Genomic DNA, 20,299 nt, shown 5'->3' with positions numbered 1-20,299 from the left:
ATATTTCTTGCCTATATCTTAAAATATGAGAAACTACTTTGGCAGTAACAATACACAATGTACTAACCATTGTTAGTCTCCTAAAATCTTGTTTTGAGATTTTGTACCATTGTCTTTATTTTTTTTTTCTTTAAAATAAAGTAACTCGGGCTGGGGAGATGGCTCAGTGGAATAAGCGCTTCCCTGGCAAGCGCAAGGGCCTGAGTTCAATCCCCGGTTCCACAAAAAAAAAAAAGAAGACTTTAAAAAAAAAAAAGAAAGAAAGAAATTGAAGAGGGATATAGTTGATTCAAAGTGGTTAACTGAGGGCTGGGGAGATAGCTTGGTGGTCTAAGTGGCTGCCTGGTAAGCACAAGGACCTGGGATCAATCCCCGGTACTGCACGCCATGCTGGCCCTGGAACCGTGGGTGTGCTATGCCAGCCACCGAAGCTGGGTTTGTTGGCGCATGTGTGTAATCCCAGCACTGGGGAGACTGAGACAGGAGGATCACTATGAATCTGAGCTGCATGAGACCCTCTATCAAATAAATAAATAAAAGATTCAAAGTGGTTAACTTATAAGTCTGGGAAGCAGGTACATGGAAATTAGTTTTTTTAGCTTTTGTATATGTTTAAAAATTTCCATGAAGCTGACTTGCAGTGCTGCCACCCCAGCTTAGGTGGCTCACTTGCCCTGAGTCACAGCAGCCATGGCCAGCCAGCTGCAAGGAATCCAGCAGCTGCTGCAAGCTGAGAAGCAGGCTGTGGAGATGTGTGAGGCCTGCAAAAGAGAGAATCAGAGATGGAAACAGGCCAACAAGCTCAGGCTGAGATTAAGCAGTACCACCTGCAGAGAGAGAAAAGAGTTTAAGGCCACAGAAGCTGTAGCCGTATGGTGCCATGGCAGCTGCAGGAGTGAAGTGGGGAAGACCCAGAAGATGATTCCCATCCTCCAGGGCTACTTCACCAGAACAGCGACCAGGACCTGGACAACCTCTTGGTGTTTGTCTGCGACAGCCAGCCAGAAACCCATGAAAACTATCACATAAATGGAGAGAAGAAACACCTGTTTCCTAGATTGGCACTGTAGAAGCTCTCGTGGAATATTTCTATTCTTATGAAATGCTTTAAATTATTTATGTTGCATAATAGTTGCGTTTATTTTTTGGAAAGTAGCATATTTAGCTTCCTTGGACAGACACGCACCTTTGCCAAAAATTTCCTTTTTTTACCTCGTATTTCTTAGCAACATAATGAGCATACACTGCCTGTTTACTCGTACCTTTTAGCTCAAGCCACATATGTGCCAGTATTAACTTTTTCTTAAGATTTCGTAGGAAAAAAAAGTTCTTTAAAGAAAGGGAGGGATTAAATGACTTTTTTCCTTATACTTTTCTTAAAGGTTAGGACCTTTATCTATTAAACAGTAGTAAATAGTTCTTTGTAATATGTCTGAAGCAGCAGCCAGCCTTAAAGAAGTACATCCCAAGGAAAAGTTAGAACAGTGACTATGAATGTACTTGCTCAGGCTGTACTTAATTTATTTTAACCAAAATTACTAGATGAACCAGGTGTGGTGGTACACGCCTATAACCCTAACATTTGGAAGCTGAGCAGAAGGATCATTAGTTTGAAATTAGCCTGGGATACATATAAGATCCAGGTCTTCTTCTTCGACTACATAGTGAAATGCTGCCTCAAAACAAAAGAAAAAAACAAACAAACAAACAAAAAATACTAGATGATAGGACTCAAAAACTTGTTATTTGAGGACTGGCAAGACAGCTCAGCAGACTAAGCACTTGCTTTGGCAAGTGCAGGGACCAGGGTTTAATCCCCAGTCCCAAATGCCATTCTAGCCCCACCCCTGGGTGCACTGAGCTGGCAACCAAGTCTGGGCATGGTGGCACACGCCTGTGATCCTAGCACTAGGGAGGCTGGAAACAGAAGTATCACTACGAGTTCAAGCTGCGAGCTATATGTGTAATGAGACCCTATTCCAAGTACATAAATGGAAAAGGAAAAAAAAAGAAACTTGTTATTTGGTATACCAATAATCATTTACAAGTAAAAGTAGAGATGTTTTCACAGAAAAAAATTGTTAAGAAAAAGTAAATAATTAGAAGAGTTTAAAAGGGGTGGTGGGGTATATCCCCTCTAATTTCAATATAGGTAATACAGAATTTGAAATTTTTGTGAATTCCTTAAGATTGTCTTACACACACACACACACACACACACACACACACACACACAAAGGCATGGTGGCACACCATGTAAACAGTATTTGGGAGACCTGGACAGGAGCCTGGAATTTGCAATGGCAAATTCAAGGCTACAGAGTAAGTTCAAGACCACCCTAAACTAACAAGTAGGATTCTGTCAAAAAAAAAAAAAAAAAAAAAAAGCACCTATGCTACAATGAAGACCATTCCTATTCTATGCAGTATGCTAAGATCACTAAAATAAAGCAAGATGTGCAGATCCTGACCTCTGCCGGGCACGCTGGTTCATACAATGCCAGCTACTCAGAAGGCTGAAGGAGGAGGGCTGGAGTCCAAGATCAGCCTAACCAATTTAGTTAGTACCTTATCTAAAGATAAAGAATAAGAGAACTGAAGATGCAGCTTGGTGTTTCCTGCGTTCAATCCCTAGTATCTCAGAAAAAAATGCTTGAGCTACTGTGTTCACATTATAGCCACTCACCATTCTGAAAATACAACAGAGGAAGAGGATACAGAGAATTAAAAAAAGAGAGAGACAAATTTGAGTAAGGTTAATTATTCCTGTTTGCTAAATAATTTTTTTTAAATGCATATTTAGTATAGGGTCTCACTACACAGCTCGACTTGTAGTGATCCTCCTGTTTTCCGCCTCTCCAGCGCTGGGATTACAGGCATGCGCCACCACACCTGGACTTAGCTGCCGGCTCAGCGCACCCGAGGGTGAGGATGGCAAGGCATGCAGTGCTGGGGACCAACGCCTCTGAATGCCAGTCCCTGTGCTTGCCTAAGCAGGCACTCAGTCAGCTGAGCTGCCTCACCGGCCCCTGGTTGCTAAGCAGTTGAATGAAGCAGACTGCTAATACCCACCTCTACTTCAGCCATGAATGCCTCCAAGGGGTCATCATCACTGTCAGAGTCCGCTGGCTTGGAATGCAATTGCTGACGTGTAGGGGAGTTTTCAGCAGGAATGTAAGGCAAATCAACAGTACTGGAGTCTTCTTCCTCATCTTCAAAATACCTGAAAGCAGAAACACATAGGGTGTGGTGAGACCCTGTCTCAAAAACACCAGAAAGGGTAACTTTAAAGTCTCAATAAACCACCACTTTTCCTAAAACAAAATTCAAAAATGGATGTCAAGGAACTCTGGGCTTTTTTTCGGGGGGTAATCCTATCTCAGCCACCTGAGTTCTGGAATTATAGACATGCACCCCTATCCAGCCCAGCATTTAATACCTTTTTTTTGGTATTTTAGGGAAGGGTCTACAGGGTGTTCAGGGTCTCACTACTAGATCAGACTCGTAGTGATCTACCTCTTTACAGCCTCCTAAGAGCTGGGATTACACGCATGTACCACTATGCCCAATCTCAATTGTTGTTTCAGCGTACCCTGGAGACAGGGCCAGTAGGGCAGGCCCGGGGATAGGACCCCCAGCCCCTGTACCTGCTTGCAGGTGCTTTAATCCACTGAGCTATTTGGTCAGCCCTTACCTTTTTTTTTTTTGTAGAACCAGGGATTGAACTCAGGCCCTTGCACTTGCCAGGGAAGCGCTTATTCCACTGAGCCATTTCCCTGGCCCTATAATTCTTAATAAACAAAAATAAAATACTGTTCCCTGGTTCCAGGGAAAAAAAAAATTCTGGTTAAACCCTACATCAAAATTAAATAAACTGGGCGTGGTAATGCATACCTATAATTCTAGCATTAGGGAGGCTGCTGAGGCATCCTTTGCCAAATCATCAGGAATTACCATTTATGCTTTTTGTGTATGATACAGTGATTGTGCACAGGGCCTTTGTATTAAGCTATATGCCTCTCCTTTTTCACTTTTCAAGACTTGGGGTCTTGCTAAGTCACTAAGTTACCCAGCCTGAGCTAAAACTTGTCATTGGGCTGGTGAGATGGCTCAGTGGTCTAAAGCACCTACTTAGAACAAGCTTAGCAAAGCACAGGGACCGCGGTTCAATCCCCCAGCACCACATGCCAGCCAGCCCCGCCCCCTGGTGGGCTGAGCTGGCCACACACACACACACACACACACACACACACACACACACACACACACAATAAAATTTAAAAACAAAAAACAACTAAAAAAAAAAATAAAACTTGTCATCCTCCTGTCTCAGCCTCCCAGAGTGCTGAAATTAACAGGTGTGTGCCACCACGCCTGGCTTTCTTTTCCCTTGTTTTGTTTGGGGGGTGTGAATCAAAGCCAATGCCTCTTGCATGTTAGACAATCACCCTACCACTGAACCATACCCCTAGCCCAACTTACGCATTTTCTTCATCAAAGTTGGCTCTTTTAGATCCAATTTTGTAGAAAGAAGGAAGCTGTGGTGGAGCTGACTTTCCAAATCCAGAAGAAGAACTGGTTGCCCCAAAGGCACTGTGGGATTGTTGTGGGAGTTTGGGTTCTTCCTTCTTCCCAGCACTAATGGCAAAACCTCCAAAGCCAAACCCCCGCTTAGTGCCAGGGCCACCTTTATTCCAGTTCATGGTGCCAATGACTGTCCTGCAAAGAACAAGATGTGTGAACTTCTAAACACTTTTATAAGGAGCCCCACTTTTTTTTTTTCCACTGACCCACAATTTTATTTTAAACTTGTCTTTCAATTAAAACTATAAACACTGCATTGCAGACTTATGAAAACCTCAATGAAACCAGATGTGGTGGGACACACCTGTAATTCCAGCATGCTGGGAGGCTGAGGCAAGAGGACTGAAGTCTGAGCCCAGCCTGGGCAAGTCACTTCTTCCCAGCACTAAGTGACTTACCAAGACCCTGTGTCAAAATAAAAAATAAAAATATCTGGGGATGTAGCTCAGTGTGAAGACCTTGCTTTCTATCACTAGCACCACCAAATAAAAAGAAAACTTCAATCAAAAGGTATTTCCTAAAAATATGAAGAAATCATTATTAATTTTATGGAGATTCAAATTACACAGGAATGTTGTATTAATATTACTGTGTACAAAAGAATAACTGCTTACTAATATTAAGTTGGAAAACACTCAGCAAAAACAATTTAGGGAATCGAATACAAGGTATTATAGGTGTTATATTAGGCAATTAAAGACATCAAAAAGACTTAATTTCTTCATTTTATCCTTAAAGAATTTACAGCTACTAGGAGAACAAACAAAAAACCTTCAAAATGCAACTCATAATATGCTTGCTATGATAAAAACAAATGTTGCTGGGTATGGTAGCACACAGCTGTAATCTCAGCACCACAGAGGTTGAGGCAGGATTACAAGTAATCTGGGCTGTACACTAAACTCAAGGCCAGCCTGATCTATGAGCAAGATTCTGCCCCCTTCAAAAAGACTGAGATATTATCAGCAAGGCTGTCCCAAAACTAAATGTTACCCTCTCATAATGACATCTGGAAGAATCAGAACTCAACACACAGAATCATGGCCAGTACCATAGCAAATGCCTGTAGTCTCAGCTACTAAGAAGGCTGAACAGGAGGACCACTTGGGTCTAGAAGGTCCACATCATACCAAAGAACACAGCAAGACTCAAAAGTGATTAGATAATAGTACCTTTCATTTATTTATATTCCCTGAAGCTTATTTACAAACCATGCATTCATTGAACTATCCACCAGAACACTATCCTAAAAGAAACTGTGAAATCATAATCCAATTAAATTGTTGCCAGAACTATTTATTTATTTATTATATTTTAGGGAAGGGTCTACAGGGTGTTCAGGGTCTCACTACTAGATAGGACTCATAGTGATCCGCCTGTTTACAGCATCCCAAGAGCTGGGATTACAGGTGTGCATCACCATGCCCAGGCTCAATTGCAATCTCAGTGTGCCCTGGGGGAAGGGCTGGCACAGCAGGCCTGAGGATCAAACTCCCCTCATCACCCCCCCCCACGCCCTTGCACCTACAAGCGCTTACAGGTGCTTTAATACACTGAGCTGTTTGGCTAGCCCTGTTGCCAGAAGTATTTAGTTAGACTATATGCAAAGATTATAAAGAACTTTGTTGAAAATCATAAAATCAGTTTACAAACTATAGCTTATTAATCTTGGTTCCAGTAATATTTTTCTTTCTTTCTTTTTTTTTTTTTTTTCATTTGGGCAAATACTACAGATTAAACGCAAGGCCTTCATGCTGAGTTAGATCCACCGCACCCCTTTCCCCCTGGCCTTTTGAGTCTTGCTGGTCTTCAGCTCACTATACCCATAGGATGGCTGGAACACACGGCCAGCTTCCCAAGTACTAGGACTACAGGTGTGTATCTGCCTGGTTTTTTCCTATTTTGAGACAGGGTCTTACTAAGTTGTTGAACAGCCCTGGCTGGGACCAATTTGTGATTCTCTTGCCTCAGCCTTACAGAGTGCTGGTATTTAAGACATACATCACCATGCCCAGCTTAAAAACATGTTTTCTGGTTTTTTGAGACAGTGTCTTACTATGTAGTTCAGACCTTGAACTCATTACCTAGCTTATGTTGCCCTCAAACTCACGGCAATCTTCCTGCCTCAGACTCCTGGAGTGCTGGGAATGCAGGCGTGTGCTGCCATACCCATCGCAAAACACCTTTTTGAATGACACAGTTCACCTAAGTTTTACTTTATATATATACATAATATATATACATATTATGTATTATATATATATGTATCTTGCAGTACTGGGAATTGAACTCAGGATCCTGCGCTTGCCAGGCAAGCACTTACTCTACTGAGCTATCTCCCCGGCCCCTGATCTAAGTTTTATAGGAAAGCAGAAAACTCACAAAGCAAAATGAAAATTTAAAACTATTGAGAAGAAAGATTTGTACTAAGTGTTTGGACAGCATATCATGTCTGCACCTTGTACTACGAATAACCACTATGGAGACAACAATATGCAATGTATTAATTATTGAAACTGTCATATTAAACAGTTTCGCAACTTGTCTCATTGCTATTTCTCAATGAAATTAAAAAACAAAAAAACAAAAACCTATTGTGCTGGGAACACAGTTCACTGCAAATGCCCCGGGTTCAAGCCTTAGGCCTGCAGAAAGAAAAAATACATTCAGGTAGATTTCAAGACATACATAAACAATCTCCTAGCAGGAAAACTTTCAGTGGCATACTGAAAGTTTGCTGAGGAAGCATGTGTATTTGAGCACTGGACTAAAGATACTCAAGATACAATCCTTATTCTTAACAATGCAGTTTTAGCCAGCCAAAGCACATGATGTGCTGGGGAGCTGAGTGGTGGTAGAGTGCTTAGCTAGTGCACACAGGCTTTGGGCTCAATTCCTATCACAAAAAAAAATAAATAAATAAATAAAAAAAATAAATAAAAAATAAAAAATAAAATCCCAAGATGATTCCAAGACAGGATACTGTAGCTCAGTGGAAGATAACATGCTTGCATACATGAGACCCTGGGTTTAATCTCCAATACAGCTGTTATGGTTTGTGTCTAGTTGTCCCCCCAAAAGCCTCATGCAGTCATGGGGCGGCTTTTAGAATCTGTGACTAATTCTTGTGTGTGTGACACTAATTCTTGATCCAATGCTGAGATTATGGGTCTGAGCATTGCACTCTGCCCTGGGGCAGATAATCTGCATTACAATGTAAAGTGGGGAAAGAAGCTTTGTAGCAGCCACAGCTAAGACTCCTCCCTTTGTGCTGTGCTATCTTCTACCACAGTGAAAGGCTGTCCTCTGCCCTCTGCCAGCTGACTGAACCATTCACAAACTGTTTGCTAAATAAGCCTTCCTTTCCTTAATTTTGGGTGTCAGGTATTTTGTACTAGCAACAAGGAAAAGGTAGGTGAGACACTAACGAAACCCAAAAGGATATTATGCCTTCTAACACAAGCATTACATACACAAAGTTTATTCCAGTAATCCAGGAGAGAGGTATGCAAAACAGGATTGAACAAAGGTAAAGTAGAGAAGTTTTCTTGGAGAGACAGGCGGATCACTGAGTTTGAGGACCGGATGGGCTTCACAGTGACTTCAAAGCCAGCCTGAACCATGAAATTCTGCCTTAGGGCAGTTATCTCAGCAGATTAAGCACCTGGGAACCAGGTTTAATGCCTACCCCTGGGACAGGCTGAGACAGCACTGGGACTGAATGTGGTGGCCCAAACCTGTAATCCTGGCACCTGGGAGGCTGAAAACAGAGGGATCACTGAGTCCGATCTGTGTAGTGAGACCCTGTACTAACATACATTAAAACAAAAAACCCCTCTGCCTCAAAAGCAAACAAAACCAAACTTTATTCTACCCCCCCCCCAATCAATGCATCAGAAAGAATGGATGTGAAACAATAGAAAAACTGTTGGTAAGGAAAGTGGTTAGGAGGGGCTGGGGAGATAGTTTAGTAGAATATGGGTCCTGAGTTCAATCCCCAGTCCCAAAGGGGGGGGGAGTGGTTAGGAAGTTGTTATGCAAATAAATTAAAAATGGCAGAGTCCTGAACTAAGGAACTGCCTCTGAGGAAGGAGGGCATCACTTGATGAGGTATCTAAGAAAAAGAATCAAAGTGATGCACGGCCAAAACTGGTGTGGAAGTTGAAGGAAAAGGAAGGGCTTGGAATAATTTTGTAAGCTTCCAGTTTTAAAGGATGGGTGAATGGGGTGATGCCATTAGTAGGAATGTAAACTTAATAGCTGCTGCACACAGCACAGCTTGAAAAAGTGGGAAAAGCAAGGTTAATTCAGTATCTTTGGTGGAGTTAATGAGAGATGCCAAGCAGAGCCTTTAACTGCAGAGGGGAGCTGGGATGGAGCTAACCAATTTGATCTAAGACATTTACACAATACTGATATAGAAAAGCTAGAGAAGAGGCTACAGGCAGACGCTTATGCTGCTGAGCCATCTTGCTGGCCTGCAAAGCAGATAAACAGAGAAAAGAGGTGAGACAAATCTTAGGGTGTGGTAATATTTATGAATGGGCAGGGAAGAGAAGCTCACAAAAAAACTCAAGAAGGAGTGGACGAAGATAGCTCAGTGGCAGATAGCTCAGTGGCGTAAGCATCTGTTTGGCAAGTACAAGGTCCCAAGTTTGATACTTGGTACCAAAAAAGAAAACTCAAGAAGGAATAGACAACAGAAACAGTGTGGACAAAAGGCAAGTTTTATAGGCAGAAAGAAATGTCTAATGTTAAAAACTAAAGAGAAGGGCCGGGGAGATGGCTCAGTAGAATAAGCGCTTCCCTGGCAAGTGCCAGGGTCTGAGTTCAATCCCCGGCTCTGCAAAAATAAATAAATAAATAAAATAAAAACTAAAGAGAGGGGCTGGTGAGATGGCTCAGTGGTCTAAAGCACCTACTTAGAACAAGCTAAGCTCAAGCAAAGCACAGAGACCTCGGTTCAATCCCCCAGCACCACATGCCGGCCTGTCTGCCCCCTGGTGGGCTGAGCTGGCCACACAATAAATAAATAAATAAATAAATATTTAAAAAAAAAAAAACTAAAGAGAAGTCAGTAAAGATATGAACTAAAAAGTCTTTTAAGTATACAGTCAGGAGTCATAAGTAAAAGCAGTTTCTTGCTTTTTTTCTTTTTGAGATAGGGTCTGCAGTTCAGGCCAGCCTTGAACTTACTTTTTTTTCTTTCTTGAGCTTACTTTGTAGCCCAGACTGGTCTCCAACTCAGAGATCCTCCTGCGTCAGCCTCCCAGTGCTGGGATCACAAGCTGGGATCATAGGTGTGCCACCATGCCTAGCAGAAAGCAGTAGATGGAAGAGTAAGGGTAGTTGATGAAAAGACTGATGAGAAAGGGGTACAGGGAAAAGACCATATCAAGAAGAACAAAGAATTACTTTGTAGACCAGTTATCATATCAAGGATTAGAAAAAGTATTTGAGGTACTGAGAATTTTACATACCCAGGCCCTTGTATATATATATTTTTTTTTTTGGGGGGGGGGAACAGTGACTTTTGCTAGGTCACTACATTGCTCAGGCCGGGGTGGAACTTGCAATCGTCCTCCTTTAGCCTCCCAGAGCACTCGGACTTACAGGCATCAGCAATCAATCCCAGCTAGAGTTTTATGCTTTAAGAAAGAAACACAAGCATGTTACATATTCTGTCAAGAGTTAGAAAACCTCTAGATGCATAGTGACAGGAAAAGAAAAAAGGAATGAGGTCCTAAGTAGACCCAAAGACAAGATCAAAACTTTTAACAAGATAAATTTAAAAAATAAAATAAAAACGGATAAATAACTCTTCCTCCATACTAAGTGTAGATATAAATTGATCCTAATAAATAATCAAAGGGCTCAAATTAAAAGCAGCAAATCAAATCCATGGTGTTAAAAATTCAACTGCTAAACTGGGTGAGGTAATAGGGCAAGGCTGAAGCAGATTACTGTGAGTTCAAGGCAAGTCTAGGGTACATAACAAGACCCTATCACCTAACAAAACCAACAAAGTCTGCTTCTATTGGGCATATCAGTATATCAGTGCATACCTATACTCCCATCATTCAGGAGGCTGACGTAGGAGGATCCCTTAATGTTCAAGGGCATTCTGGCCTACACAGTAACCCCCAAGGTCAGCCTGAATGACATAAAGACCTCATCTCAAAAAATCAAAACCAAACAAAACAACAAAAACAAAAGCAAAATATTGTATTTCTGCCATAGACAGACAGGTAGTGTAACCTTCCATAGGTGAAAGTTGCTTAGTAGCGTTCAGACTTAACAGGATGCAAAAGCAGTATCCTTTAGGTAGCACTATGGCTGTTTTCTTTATCAATTTTAGCAAGGATAAACAATTTTGCCTTCTATATATTCCACTAATCAGAATGTGATCTTCATGCTGAATGTGGTAGCCAATCCTGTAATCCAGCTGCTTGGGATGCTGAAGTAAGATAATCAAACACTTGAGGCTGGCCTGGGTAACTGAACAAGACCTTAAGTTTTAAAAGGCCAGACATGATGGCACAGACATACAATCTTGACTTGGTTCAGGCAGAAGGATCAAAAGTTGGAGGCCAGCCTGGGCAACTTAGTAAAAGTGTCTCAAAAACAAAAACAAAAGTTTAGCCAGCCAAATAACTCAGCTGATTAAAGTGAAGGGGCGGGGGTTCAACCCTGGGGCGCCTGAGATGGCAACTAAGACTAGGCATGGTGGCATGCACCTGTAATCCCAGCACTTGGGAGGCTGTAAACAGGCAGATCACTATGAATCCTATCTAGCAGTTAAGAGCCTGAACACAATAGACCCTTCCCTAAAATACAGGGAAAAAAAAAAAAAAGTTTTAGCTCAGTGGTGGAGAAAAAGCGTGGGGCCCTGACTTCAATCCTTAGTGAATAAAAACAATTCCTCCAGCTATATAAAGGTAGGGTAGCAGTGCATTTGAATGACTATGCTTCCAGGCTCTCCAAAATTCATTCCAGAGTTTGTGACAATCATTACTTAATATTTCAAATCTTATAATCTAACCAGTTGCCCTCCCTGTTTAAAAATAAGTCAGTTCATCCTCAATGTATCAGTACTTTCTCTTTTGACAAGTTTTTCCTACTGAACCATGAATAGGCAAGTACTCAGAAGCTTCTTCATATATATTTACCATACAGCTTCCTATTCCCAAGTAAACTTCACAGATTTCATTTACAAACACCCTCTTCCAAATCCAATTTAAAAAATAGGTAAAGGATTTGAATAGTCATTTCTGCCCCAAAAAACCATTCAGTATCATTCATAATCAGGGAAATGCAAATCAAAGCGACACCTCATATCCATTAAATAGCTATCACAAAGACAAAACCAAAACAGAGCAGAAAAAAATAAAAAAAGAAAACACCTTTTCGCCAGGATAGTCCGAAAGACTGAAGCCAAAACAAAAGCTCTGAAAGTCAGTTTCCACAGTCCTTCCACAAAAGATCTATACCTCATACCACCTTCTGCCTGCCCAAGACACTGGGGCTCTGGAGGACTCCTTCAAGGTACCCTTGAAAAAGCACTCCCAAAAGAAATATGCTTGATCACTACCATCCAGTTGCCCCTAACCACTCCATGAAAACAGACGTGAACACAAGTGTGCTCACTGTGGTAATCACAGCTGTGAAGCTCTGTAAGACAGTGCTGTGACTAAGGTCAACACTCTGGTAAGACCTGATGGAAAGAAAGCATGTCTTATGACTCCTCTTGATTTTGATGCTTTAGATGTTGCCAACACAACCGGAACTCATCTGGACAATTCTAAACATAATTTTCCACCATAAACGATACTTAAGTACTGGCAAATATGTGAAGAAAAACCTCCTACACTGTTGGGAGAAATATAAAAGGCAAAATAATATAGGGGGTCTTCAAAAGATTAAACGTAATTAACATACGATTCACCAACTTCACTTCTGGATATATAGCGACAAGAATCCAAACCAGAGGGGCCAGGGAGATAGCTCAGTGGACTAAGTGCTTGCCTGGCAAGTCCAAGGTCCTGAGTTCAATCCCTAATAAACCAAGGACATAAATAGTCTGTTTAACCATGTCCATAGCATTATTCACAATAGCCAAAAGCAAATAACAACCTAAGTGTCCATTAACAGAGAGACAGAATGTGGCCTGAAGAAAAATATTCTAGGGTTTGTGAGGCACAGTTCAGTGGTACAGTTCAGTGGTACAGCACTTGCCTAGCATGGATGAGGCGCTAAGTTCGATATCCAGTACCATATGAAAAAGAAAATATAAAATTCTGATATTCGCTGTAACAGATGAACCTTGACATTAGGTTAAATAAAATAAGCCAATCACAAAAGAACATATATGATTCCACTTACACATTCACAAAATCAAATTAAAAGAAAGAATGATGATTGTAGTGGTGGTGAGAGCTAGGTGCAAATGGGGTGTTATTAAGTTTCAGCTTTCTCATCTGAAAATAATCCTGAGGCTGGATGGTGCAAGGGTAGCAAGACAACGTGGACATATACACAATGCCACTGAATTGTACCCTTGGAAAAAAAAATTTTTTTTTTTTGGAGATAGGCTCTCACTATGGTTCAGGCTGGCCTGGCAATCCTTTTGCCTCACCCTCCCAAATGCTGGGATTATAAGAGTGGGTGTGTGTGTGTGTGCACATCACCATGTGCTGGCTCTAAAATCGTTATTTTTAATGTGAAAAAACAAAAATAAACTGGATGTGGTAGCACATGTTTGCAACCCCTGTAATCTGGGAAGTTGAAGCAGAAGGATTGCAAGTTGAAGACCAGCCTGGACAACTCAGTGTGGCCCTGTTACAAAATAAAGGGGAAAAAAAGGGGTGAGGGTGCTGAGAATGTAGCTCAGTGAGAAGATTCCGAGTTTAAATGCCAGTAGTAGCAGCATTAAAATAAAATTATGAAAATTAAAGAATTAGAAATTCTTTTTGCACATGTATTTTTGGTATTTTATCCAACTTAGAGGTGTAGTCTCTGCTCTGGAAATGAAAACATATTTGCAAAAATTCAATTTACTTTGTTTAAAAAAATATTCCCCCTAGCCGGGCATGGTGGTACATGCCTGCAATCCCAGAACTCTGTGAGGCTGAGAAAGAAGGATTGTAAGTTTGAGCCCTGCCTGGGGAACTTGGTGAGACCTCATAGAAAAAATAAATAAATAAATAAGGGCTGAGCAGGTAGCTCAGTGTAAAGGCTGAGTTCAAATCCCACTACAGTGCCACCTCCCCACCACAATCTTTTAAAAATATGTTTTACTGGAATCTACAAAGAGCAAATATTCCATAATGTACAAGAAGTATCTCTATGTAGTGAAGTTGTAAGTTCCAATAGTTGTAATTAAGATGGGTGAGTAGTGGCACATGCCTACAACCCTAGTACTTGGGAGCTAAGGTAGAAGATCATAAATCCTTGTCCTGCCTGCCAATCTAAGAGATCTTGTCTAAAAATAAAGGGATGTAATTCAGTGCAAAAGCCCTGAGTTCAACCCCTAGTACTATTACCAGTGCACCAAGGGGAGTTATAGTATCAGGTATTTTTAGACCAGGTAAGAGATCCTGATGGAGACTACTTTTCTGGAAAATCATTTACATAATCACTTCAAGAGTCAGTATGGATAGACAGGAGGGTCTTAGTAGGGAGAGAATTCAAGCAGAGGAAAGAGCATTTATTGGAGTGTTCGGTTTTCTTGGGGAATTGAGGTCTATGCAGAGAAACTTTGGGCAACAGGAATGGTAAAGGAGTGGCTGCACAAAGGAAGGTCTCATTCCAGCCTGACTGAACTTACACTGAACTGAAGGGAGTGACAAAAACTGAAATGTGTATTTGGAAGGTATACCTCATAAAATGGAAAAACCTAGAGAAAAGTCTCACATAGCATCTCAATGCTCATAGCTCTTTGATGTGACACTCCTTTCTTTTACAATACTAACCTACATGAGCCCACTCTGCAAAAGTAGTTTTTTTTCTCATTTTTTGTTTTACTTCATTATTTTATATAATTCAGAAGCATGAAAATCTTCTCTAGAAAATACAAGATTTAAAATTGAGCAAAACATGGTAGTACATGTGTAATCCCAGCACTTGGGAGGCTGAGGCGGGAGGATCACTGCATTTGAGGCCATCCTGAACTACAGTGAGCACCTAGCTCAAAAAAAAAAAAAAAAAAAAAAAGTGTTAAAATTAATATAAATCTCAAGGAAGAGCCAGCCAAATAGCTCAGTGGATTTAAAAAAAAAATGCCTGCTTAGGCAGACACAGGGGCCCAGGGGAATCCAGGGCCTATCGTGGTGGCTTATGTCTGTGATCCCAGGACTTGGGAGGCTGTAAAGAGGAGGATCACTAGAGTGAGATTCTGTAGACCCTGCCCTAAATGCAAAAACAAAAGAAAAAACCCTCAAGAAATATAGCTTCTGCACTATGTTGAAGATACAATCTATTTTCATGAGCTTGGATGAAAAACTGAACACATACACAAAAATATGTTTAATGGGCCAGGCAAATAGCTCAGCAGATTAAAGTGCAGGGGCCGAGTTCCAGCCCCAGGCCAGCCATGCTGGCCCTGCCCCCGGGGGCACAGCTATCCAGACTGGGTTGACTGGGTTTGGTGGCCTAGCCTGTAATCCCAGCTCTTGGGAGGCTGCAATAAGGCGGATCACTAATAGGGAGACCCTGAATAACCTGTAGACCCTTCCCTAAAATACAGAAAAAAATTTTTTTTTCTTTTTTAAAAAGGCTGGTATACAGTGAATGCTCAATACATTGTAGCTGATCCATAGCATGATTATTTCTCCAGAAATGAACTGCATAGGTAAGTGGGTACTATCAGCTCTCTTTCAGTTCAGAGAACTGTATCTAAGTGTTGCATGTCACTGAAGATACCAGAAATCACTAGGAGTTGCCAAATGGGAGCAAGCTTCATAAAAGAGCTAAAGTTAAGGCTAGGTTCCTCAAGGTGGACAGAGATGTACAAAGAAAGATATTCTAGGGAGGAAGATAGAGCTAGTAAAGGCGGGAAAGTAAGAATAAAAGTGAAACATAAATATGAAATGTGTCTGCCACTTGGGAGGTTACTAAAACAGAAAGATCCCTGAGTTTAAGGCCAGCCTGGGATACATGGTGAGTTTAAGGCAAACCTGAATTACACAGCAAGACCCTGTCTCAAACAAAACAAAACAAAACACAAAAGTGCCTGGAGTTTGTTTTGAGTAACAGTGAAAAATAAAATGGGAACATATAATTTTTAAATAGCGAACTAAAAAACTAAACTAATTATGACTTGAATTTCTGAAAGACAATTCTAAGTTACAGCACAGTTGATCAGTATCACCTTTGTCTACTAATCTGTTCTAAGAATATCTCACACTAATTCTTTAATGAGAATCTATACAAAAAATAAAATTCATCACATTTTTCTGAAACCAAATATAACTAACTGCTGGGTTATAGTTATTTTAGAAGCATCCCCTACTTCTCTTTAATGAAACTAAGGACTAATTACAACTACCCTTGTGATAAGAGTATGAATTGGAAGAACTACTCTCCTCCATGAATTATGCTACATTATTGCAAGGAAAGTTAAATCTTATCACCCTTCTGCTCAGAGTTTCCAACTTATGCAGAGTCGAGATGAAATCTTAATAATGGTCTAAAAGGCCCTGGTTGTTTTGCCCATTCCTTTCTTGTTTTTCCTTGACCTTATCTTCTACTACTCCCCTCTTTGCTCAAGTGATCCAAGCACATTACTTTTCTGTCTTCTAACAGGCTACCCTTGTACTTTTCAAGGCCTTTACGCTTGCTGTTCCCTCGCTCCCAGATACTTAATGACTCCTTCACCTTCTAGTCTCCTTAAATATCAGCTTGTCATACAAGATTTCTCTGACCACTCTACTAAAAATTCCAATACCCACCCCTTTCGTCCTTTCCTAATGGACTGTTTTTCCTAAGGGATGTTAGGTCTTTCTCACAGAACCTCTACTACAAGTTTGTCTTTTTTCCCCTTACTATAAAGTTTCATAAGAACAGGCCTCACAGGCTTATAACTGATAGCTGGGGGGGGGGGGACAGACACAGTAGGCACCAATAAGTTATGCATGGCTATATTAATCATTAGGCTATCCCTTCTGGGTACCGGAAAACACACTTTTCTTCCACCGATGAAAGACTAACACTACACAATTACTGTTCATTTAGAACTGGGCTGAGTCTTAAAAACTTCCAATTAAAGTTTCTAACCTTAAGGAACTCCTGCGCGTGAATCTGACAGAGAAAACAGGTACAGAAACATCACTTGGAAAAAGTACTACAGAAGGAAGCCACAGGAAAGTGAACGACGCCCCAAAGGAGGCCAAGAGGGAAACGCTAAATTTATGAGGCTACTAATCCCCCAAACATGACCAATGAGAGAGTTTTTTCTTATGTTTTTGGTGCGCGTGCTTGCAATCCACGTAATTGTTTACTCGCATGATACAGGTTCTGAAGCAGGCCGCAAAACTTTGTCTAAGATAATGCAATCACAAAGACCACCGACTGACTTCTCCAGTTCTCTGCTCTGTCAACTTTCGCTAGCAGGAAGCCCAGTCTGGGGGTAGCACACGCCAACTGCTGCCCACCGGGGTCAGAAGCCTCCCCGAGGCGCCCGCCTCGGAGCCGGGCTCCCTGCAAATCCCTCTCCTAGCGCTGCAGGCGCCGCCTCCGAAAAGCCGCCGCCTGGGCCTCGCCGAGCGGGGAGAGGCGGGAGCCGTGGGAGGGCGGCGCGGCCGCGAAAGCTCCCCGGGCCCAGCCCGCACTCCCGGCCCTCCCGGGCCCCGCGCCCCGCGGCCTCTTTGTTGAGGCGAGGCCGCGGCGCTCGGCCCTCGCTAGGCCCCGGCCGCCTCTGGCGACCCCGGGCCAGGAGTCCCGCCCTCGGACCCCTCTCACACCAACCTGCTGCTGGCGCCGCAGCGGCAGCCGCTACCACCGCCGTCGCGCCGAGAACCCCACCGCCAGGAGCCCGCGCGACCCGGGCCGCGTCCCGTCCCGCCGCGCTCCTCCCTCTCCGCCCCCTTCGCCGCCGCCGCCTGTCGGCCAGTTGCAGACGGAGGGCGGGGAACGCACGCCGGACATGCGCACTGGGGCGAGCGCGTGCGACAGGCGGGGCCCGCGCGGCGGGCCCGGAAGGTGCCGCCCGCGCCCGCCCTCACGGCTCCGGCCTCCTCCGCGGGCCCCTCAGGCGCGCGCCCGAAGCTGCCGCCGCGCGGACGTATTCAAAGGCGGAGCTGGCGGAGAAAGAGCGGCAGTGTGGGGAGCCGCCCAAAACGCCCACGAAAATAAGGGTTTGCCGGAAATTGTATTTGCATGGAAGTGTCAATCCCCTCATCGCCAGTCCCCTGCACAGACGACCTAAGGCAGCATTTCTCCGTTTGCCACAGACCACATGGCCGAACAGAACATGGCCACCTTTAACTTCCGGATCACCAGTTCGTGTGACGTCAGCCCTACTGAACCCGAGTGGAAAAATCCGTCACCAGCGAGGACATTTCGGGCCCAGGGGCGGGGATTATATAATTTTCGCAGCCGCCCTACCTTGCCCGGGCTAGAGCTGCGCGATGGAGGAGGAAGTCTCCCGCCGTCCCGGAGGCTGCGCGCGGCGCCCCCCGTCGCGCGCAGGCGCGGACGTGTCGTACGCATTTACGTAACGGACGGCGACGGCTACGTCACGAGCTGGGCGGCGAGCCGGAGCTACCTTCGGCGTCCGTGTCCCGCAGGCGTCTCGGTTAGTGAGACGGTCGCTGAGGCGAGGGCAGCGGTCAGGCCGAGAGGCAGGCGGGCGGGTGGGCGGGTGGGCGGGCGGAAGCTCCCGCCGCAGGATTGCCGGCCGGATCGGAGCCGGCCGGGGTGCAGGTTGGTGCGGGGCGGCCTTGTGGCGCGTGAGTCGGTGCGGCGGCGCCGGGCCGGCTGGCGATCGAGCTGCGTGGCCCGTAGCCGGGTCCCGTCTTCCAGCCGAGCGACCCGTGAGTTTGGCCGGTAGTGACAGCATCGATCGCCGCGACTTCTCGTCTCTCGCGACTTTCTTTAAATACGTGTTTTAAGCCTCTGTTCACCCTTTTCCAGCCTGTTTACGATTGGTCTTTCGGGATGTGGGGTAATTCGGGTGCTGTTCGAAATCTCTGCGGAGCTGGGAGCAAATGCTACCCGGAAGCACAGGACATTTGGAGAGTGCAGCAGGAAGGTAGAACACAGTGAATGGATTCTCCGTGGTGGAGAGAGACAGGACGCGGGTGGTTTGACAGAAGCAACTTCTGCAGTCAGCCTTCTCTGACGGTTTCTAACAGGGCATGTTTTTAGCTGACGATTTTAGGGTGACAGGAAAGACTACATGACTCCTAGAAACCTCACGTTATGGTTAATGCCATAAAGGCCTTATCTGAATTAACAACGAAGAATGATCGTTCCACTTATTCCTCTTCCAAATCCAGAGTCGGTTGTCGAGAGACAAGGCGAGTTGATGCAAAAAGATAGTCAAACCAGACTGGTTGGTACTTGTGCCCTCTCTCCGTTCAGTTTTAGGAGAGACTTTAGGAGCCGTCGAGGCTGAGTGACATGGCAGAGTTGTGCATAGAAGAAATGGGTTAACAGATCCGGTGCGCAAAGTGCTTAGCTGATTTTAACCTGAATAACCTTGAAAGAGCTTTGTTACAGCGCTGAGTTATAGTAGAAATAAATGCCTCTGTGGTATGAACGTTCCACAGGGAAATTCCAGACCTTTTGACACTCTTAACTTGGTCAGCTGTCTAGGGTAAACATTTAGTTGCTTCTGCTTGAAAAAGGTTCAGTCCATGTTCCGAAAGGAACGCACCAAAGTAGAGAGATCTTCCTAAGGTACACTTATTTGAGTAGCTTCTTTGTAGGTATTATAGTAAATAGGAAATATGTGCCCACATCTCTTAGTTGTTATGATTTGGCTCAAGATTTTTCTGTGGCTTGGTTCCTCTCTCTCTGACCTGTTTATTAATATTTCTTGGGTAATCTTATCTGTTTCGACACCATCTTTCTCCCTCAAACCCAATTCCTAAACATTTTGTATTTTCAGCTACTTTTTCTCCCTCTCTAGAACGTGTTGTAACACTTTTTTGGTGTATTGTGAAATTTGAGATATCTTAATCATTTAGCGTAATGTTTGAAACACCTCAAAATTTTTAGTGACTACCAAGTTGAATTACCGTTGCTTTACTTTTTTCCTCCTCATTGTTTATCTCAATGAAAATGAATTTTTCCGGTTGCTCATTTTATGGAAACTTGGAGTCAGGCATGGTGCACACCTCTAATCCCAACCCTTGAGAGGCCCAGGCAAAAAGGTCACCATACCTTAGCTATGTAGTGAGTCCAAGCCCAGCCTAAAATACATTGCAAAATATGTCTCCAAAAAGAAACAACATGAACTTGGAATCACTGCAGATCTTCCCCATGTGTTCTGCTTTGTATCGACAAATTCTTTTTTTTTTTTTTTTTTTTTTGGGGGGGGGGGGGAACTGGGGATTGAACTCAGGCCCCTGCACCTGCCAGGGCCAAAGTGTAGAACTATGGCTTGAATGATAATAGTTTCATGTTCCAACAAGGGCCAGTGATTCGACAATTTTTTTTTTTTTTTTTTTGGTGCCGAGAATCTAAACTCATGACCTTGTGTTTGCCAGGCAGG

At 43.4% G+C, this 20,299-nt stretch overlaps 1 protein-coding gene and 1 pseudogene across 1 annotated transcript in view; one reads left to right on the top strand and one right to left on the bottom strand.

Moving 5' to 3' along the window:
- The window catches only part of Ddx42 (DEAD-box helicase 42), a 50,764-nt gene extending 33,080 nt beyond the window's left edge, over window positions 1–17,684 (bottom strand). Inside the window, exons 1-3 of the mRNA XM_004630161.2 lie at window positions 17,548–17,684; window positions 4,483–4,719; window positions 3,073–3,223 (exon numbers count right to left, since the gene is read on the bottom strand). Coding sequence (XP_004630218.1) covers window positions 3,073–3,223; window positions 4,483–4,703 — 372 coding nt within the window. The 5' untranslated portion in view covers window positions 4,704–4,719; window positions 17,548–17,684. The remainder of the gene's footprint in view (window positions 1–3,072; window positions 3,224–4,482; window positions 4,720–17,547) is intronic.
- Window positions 691–1,070, top strand: LOC105742033 (annotated as a pseudogene).
- Window positions 17,685–20,299: the final 2,615 nt, after the last annotated feature.

This window comes from Octodon degus, unplaced genomic scaffold (genome assembly GCF_000260255.1).
Source record: "Octodon degus isolate 3935 unplaced genomic scaffold, OctDeg1.0 scaffold00033, whole genome shotgun sequence".
Lineage (NCBI taxonomy): Eukaryota > Metazoa > Chordata > Mammalia > Rodentia > Octodontidae > Octodon > Octodon degus.
This window is presented reverse-complemented; position numbering and strand designations above follow the sequence as displayed.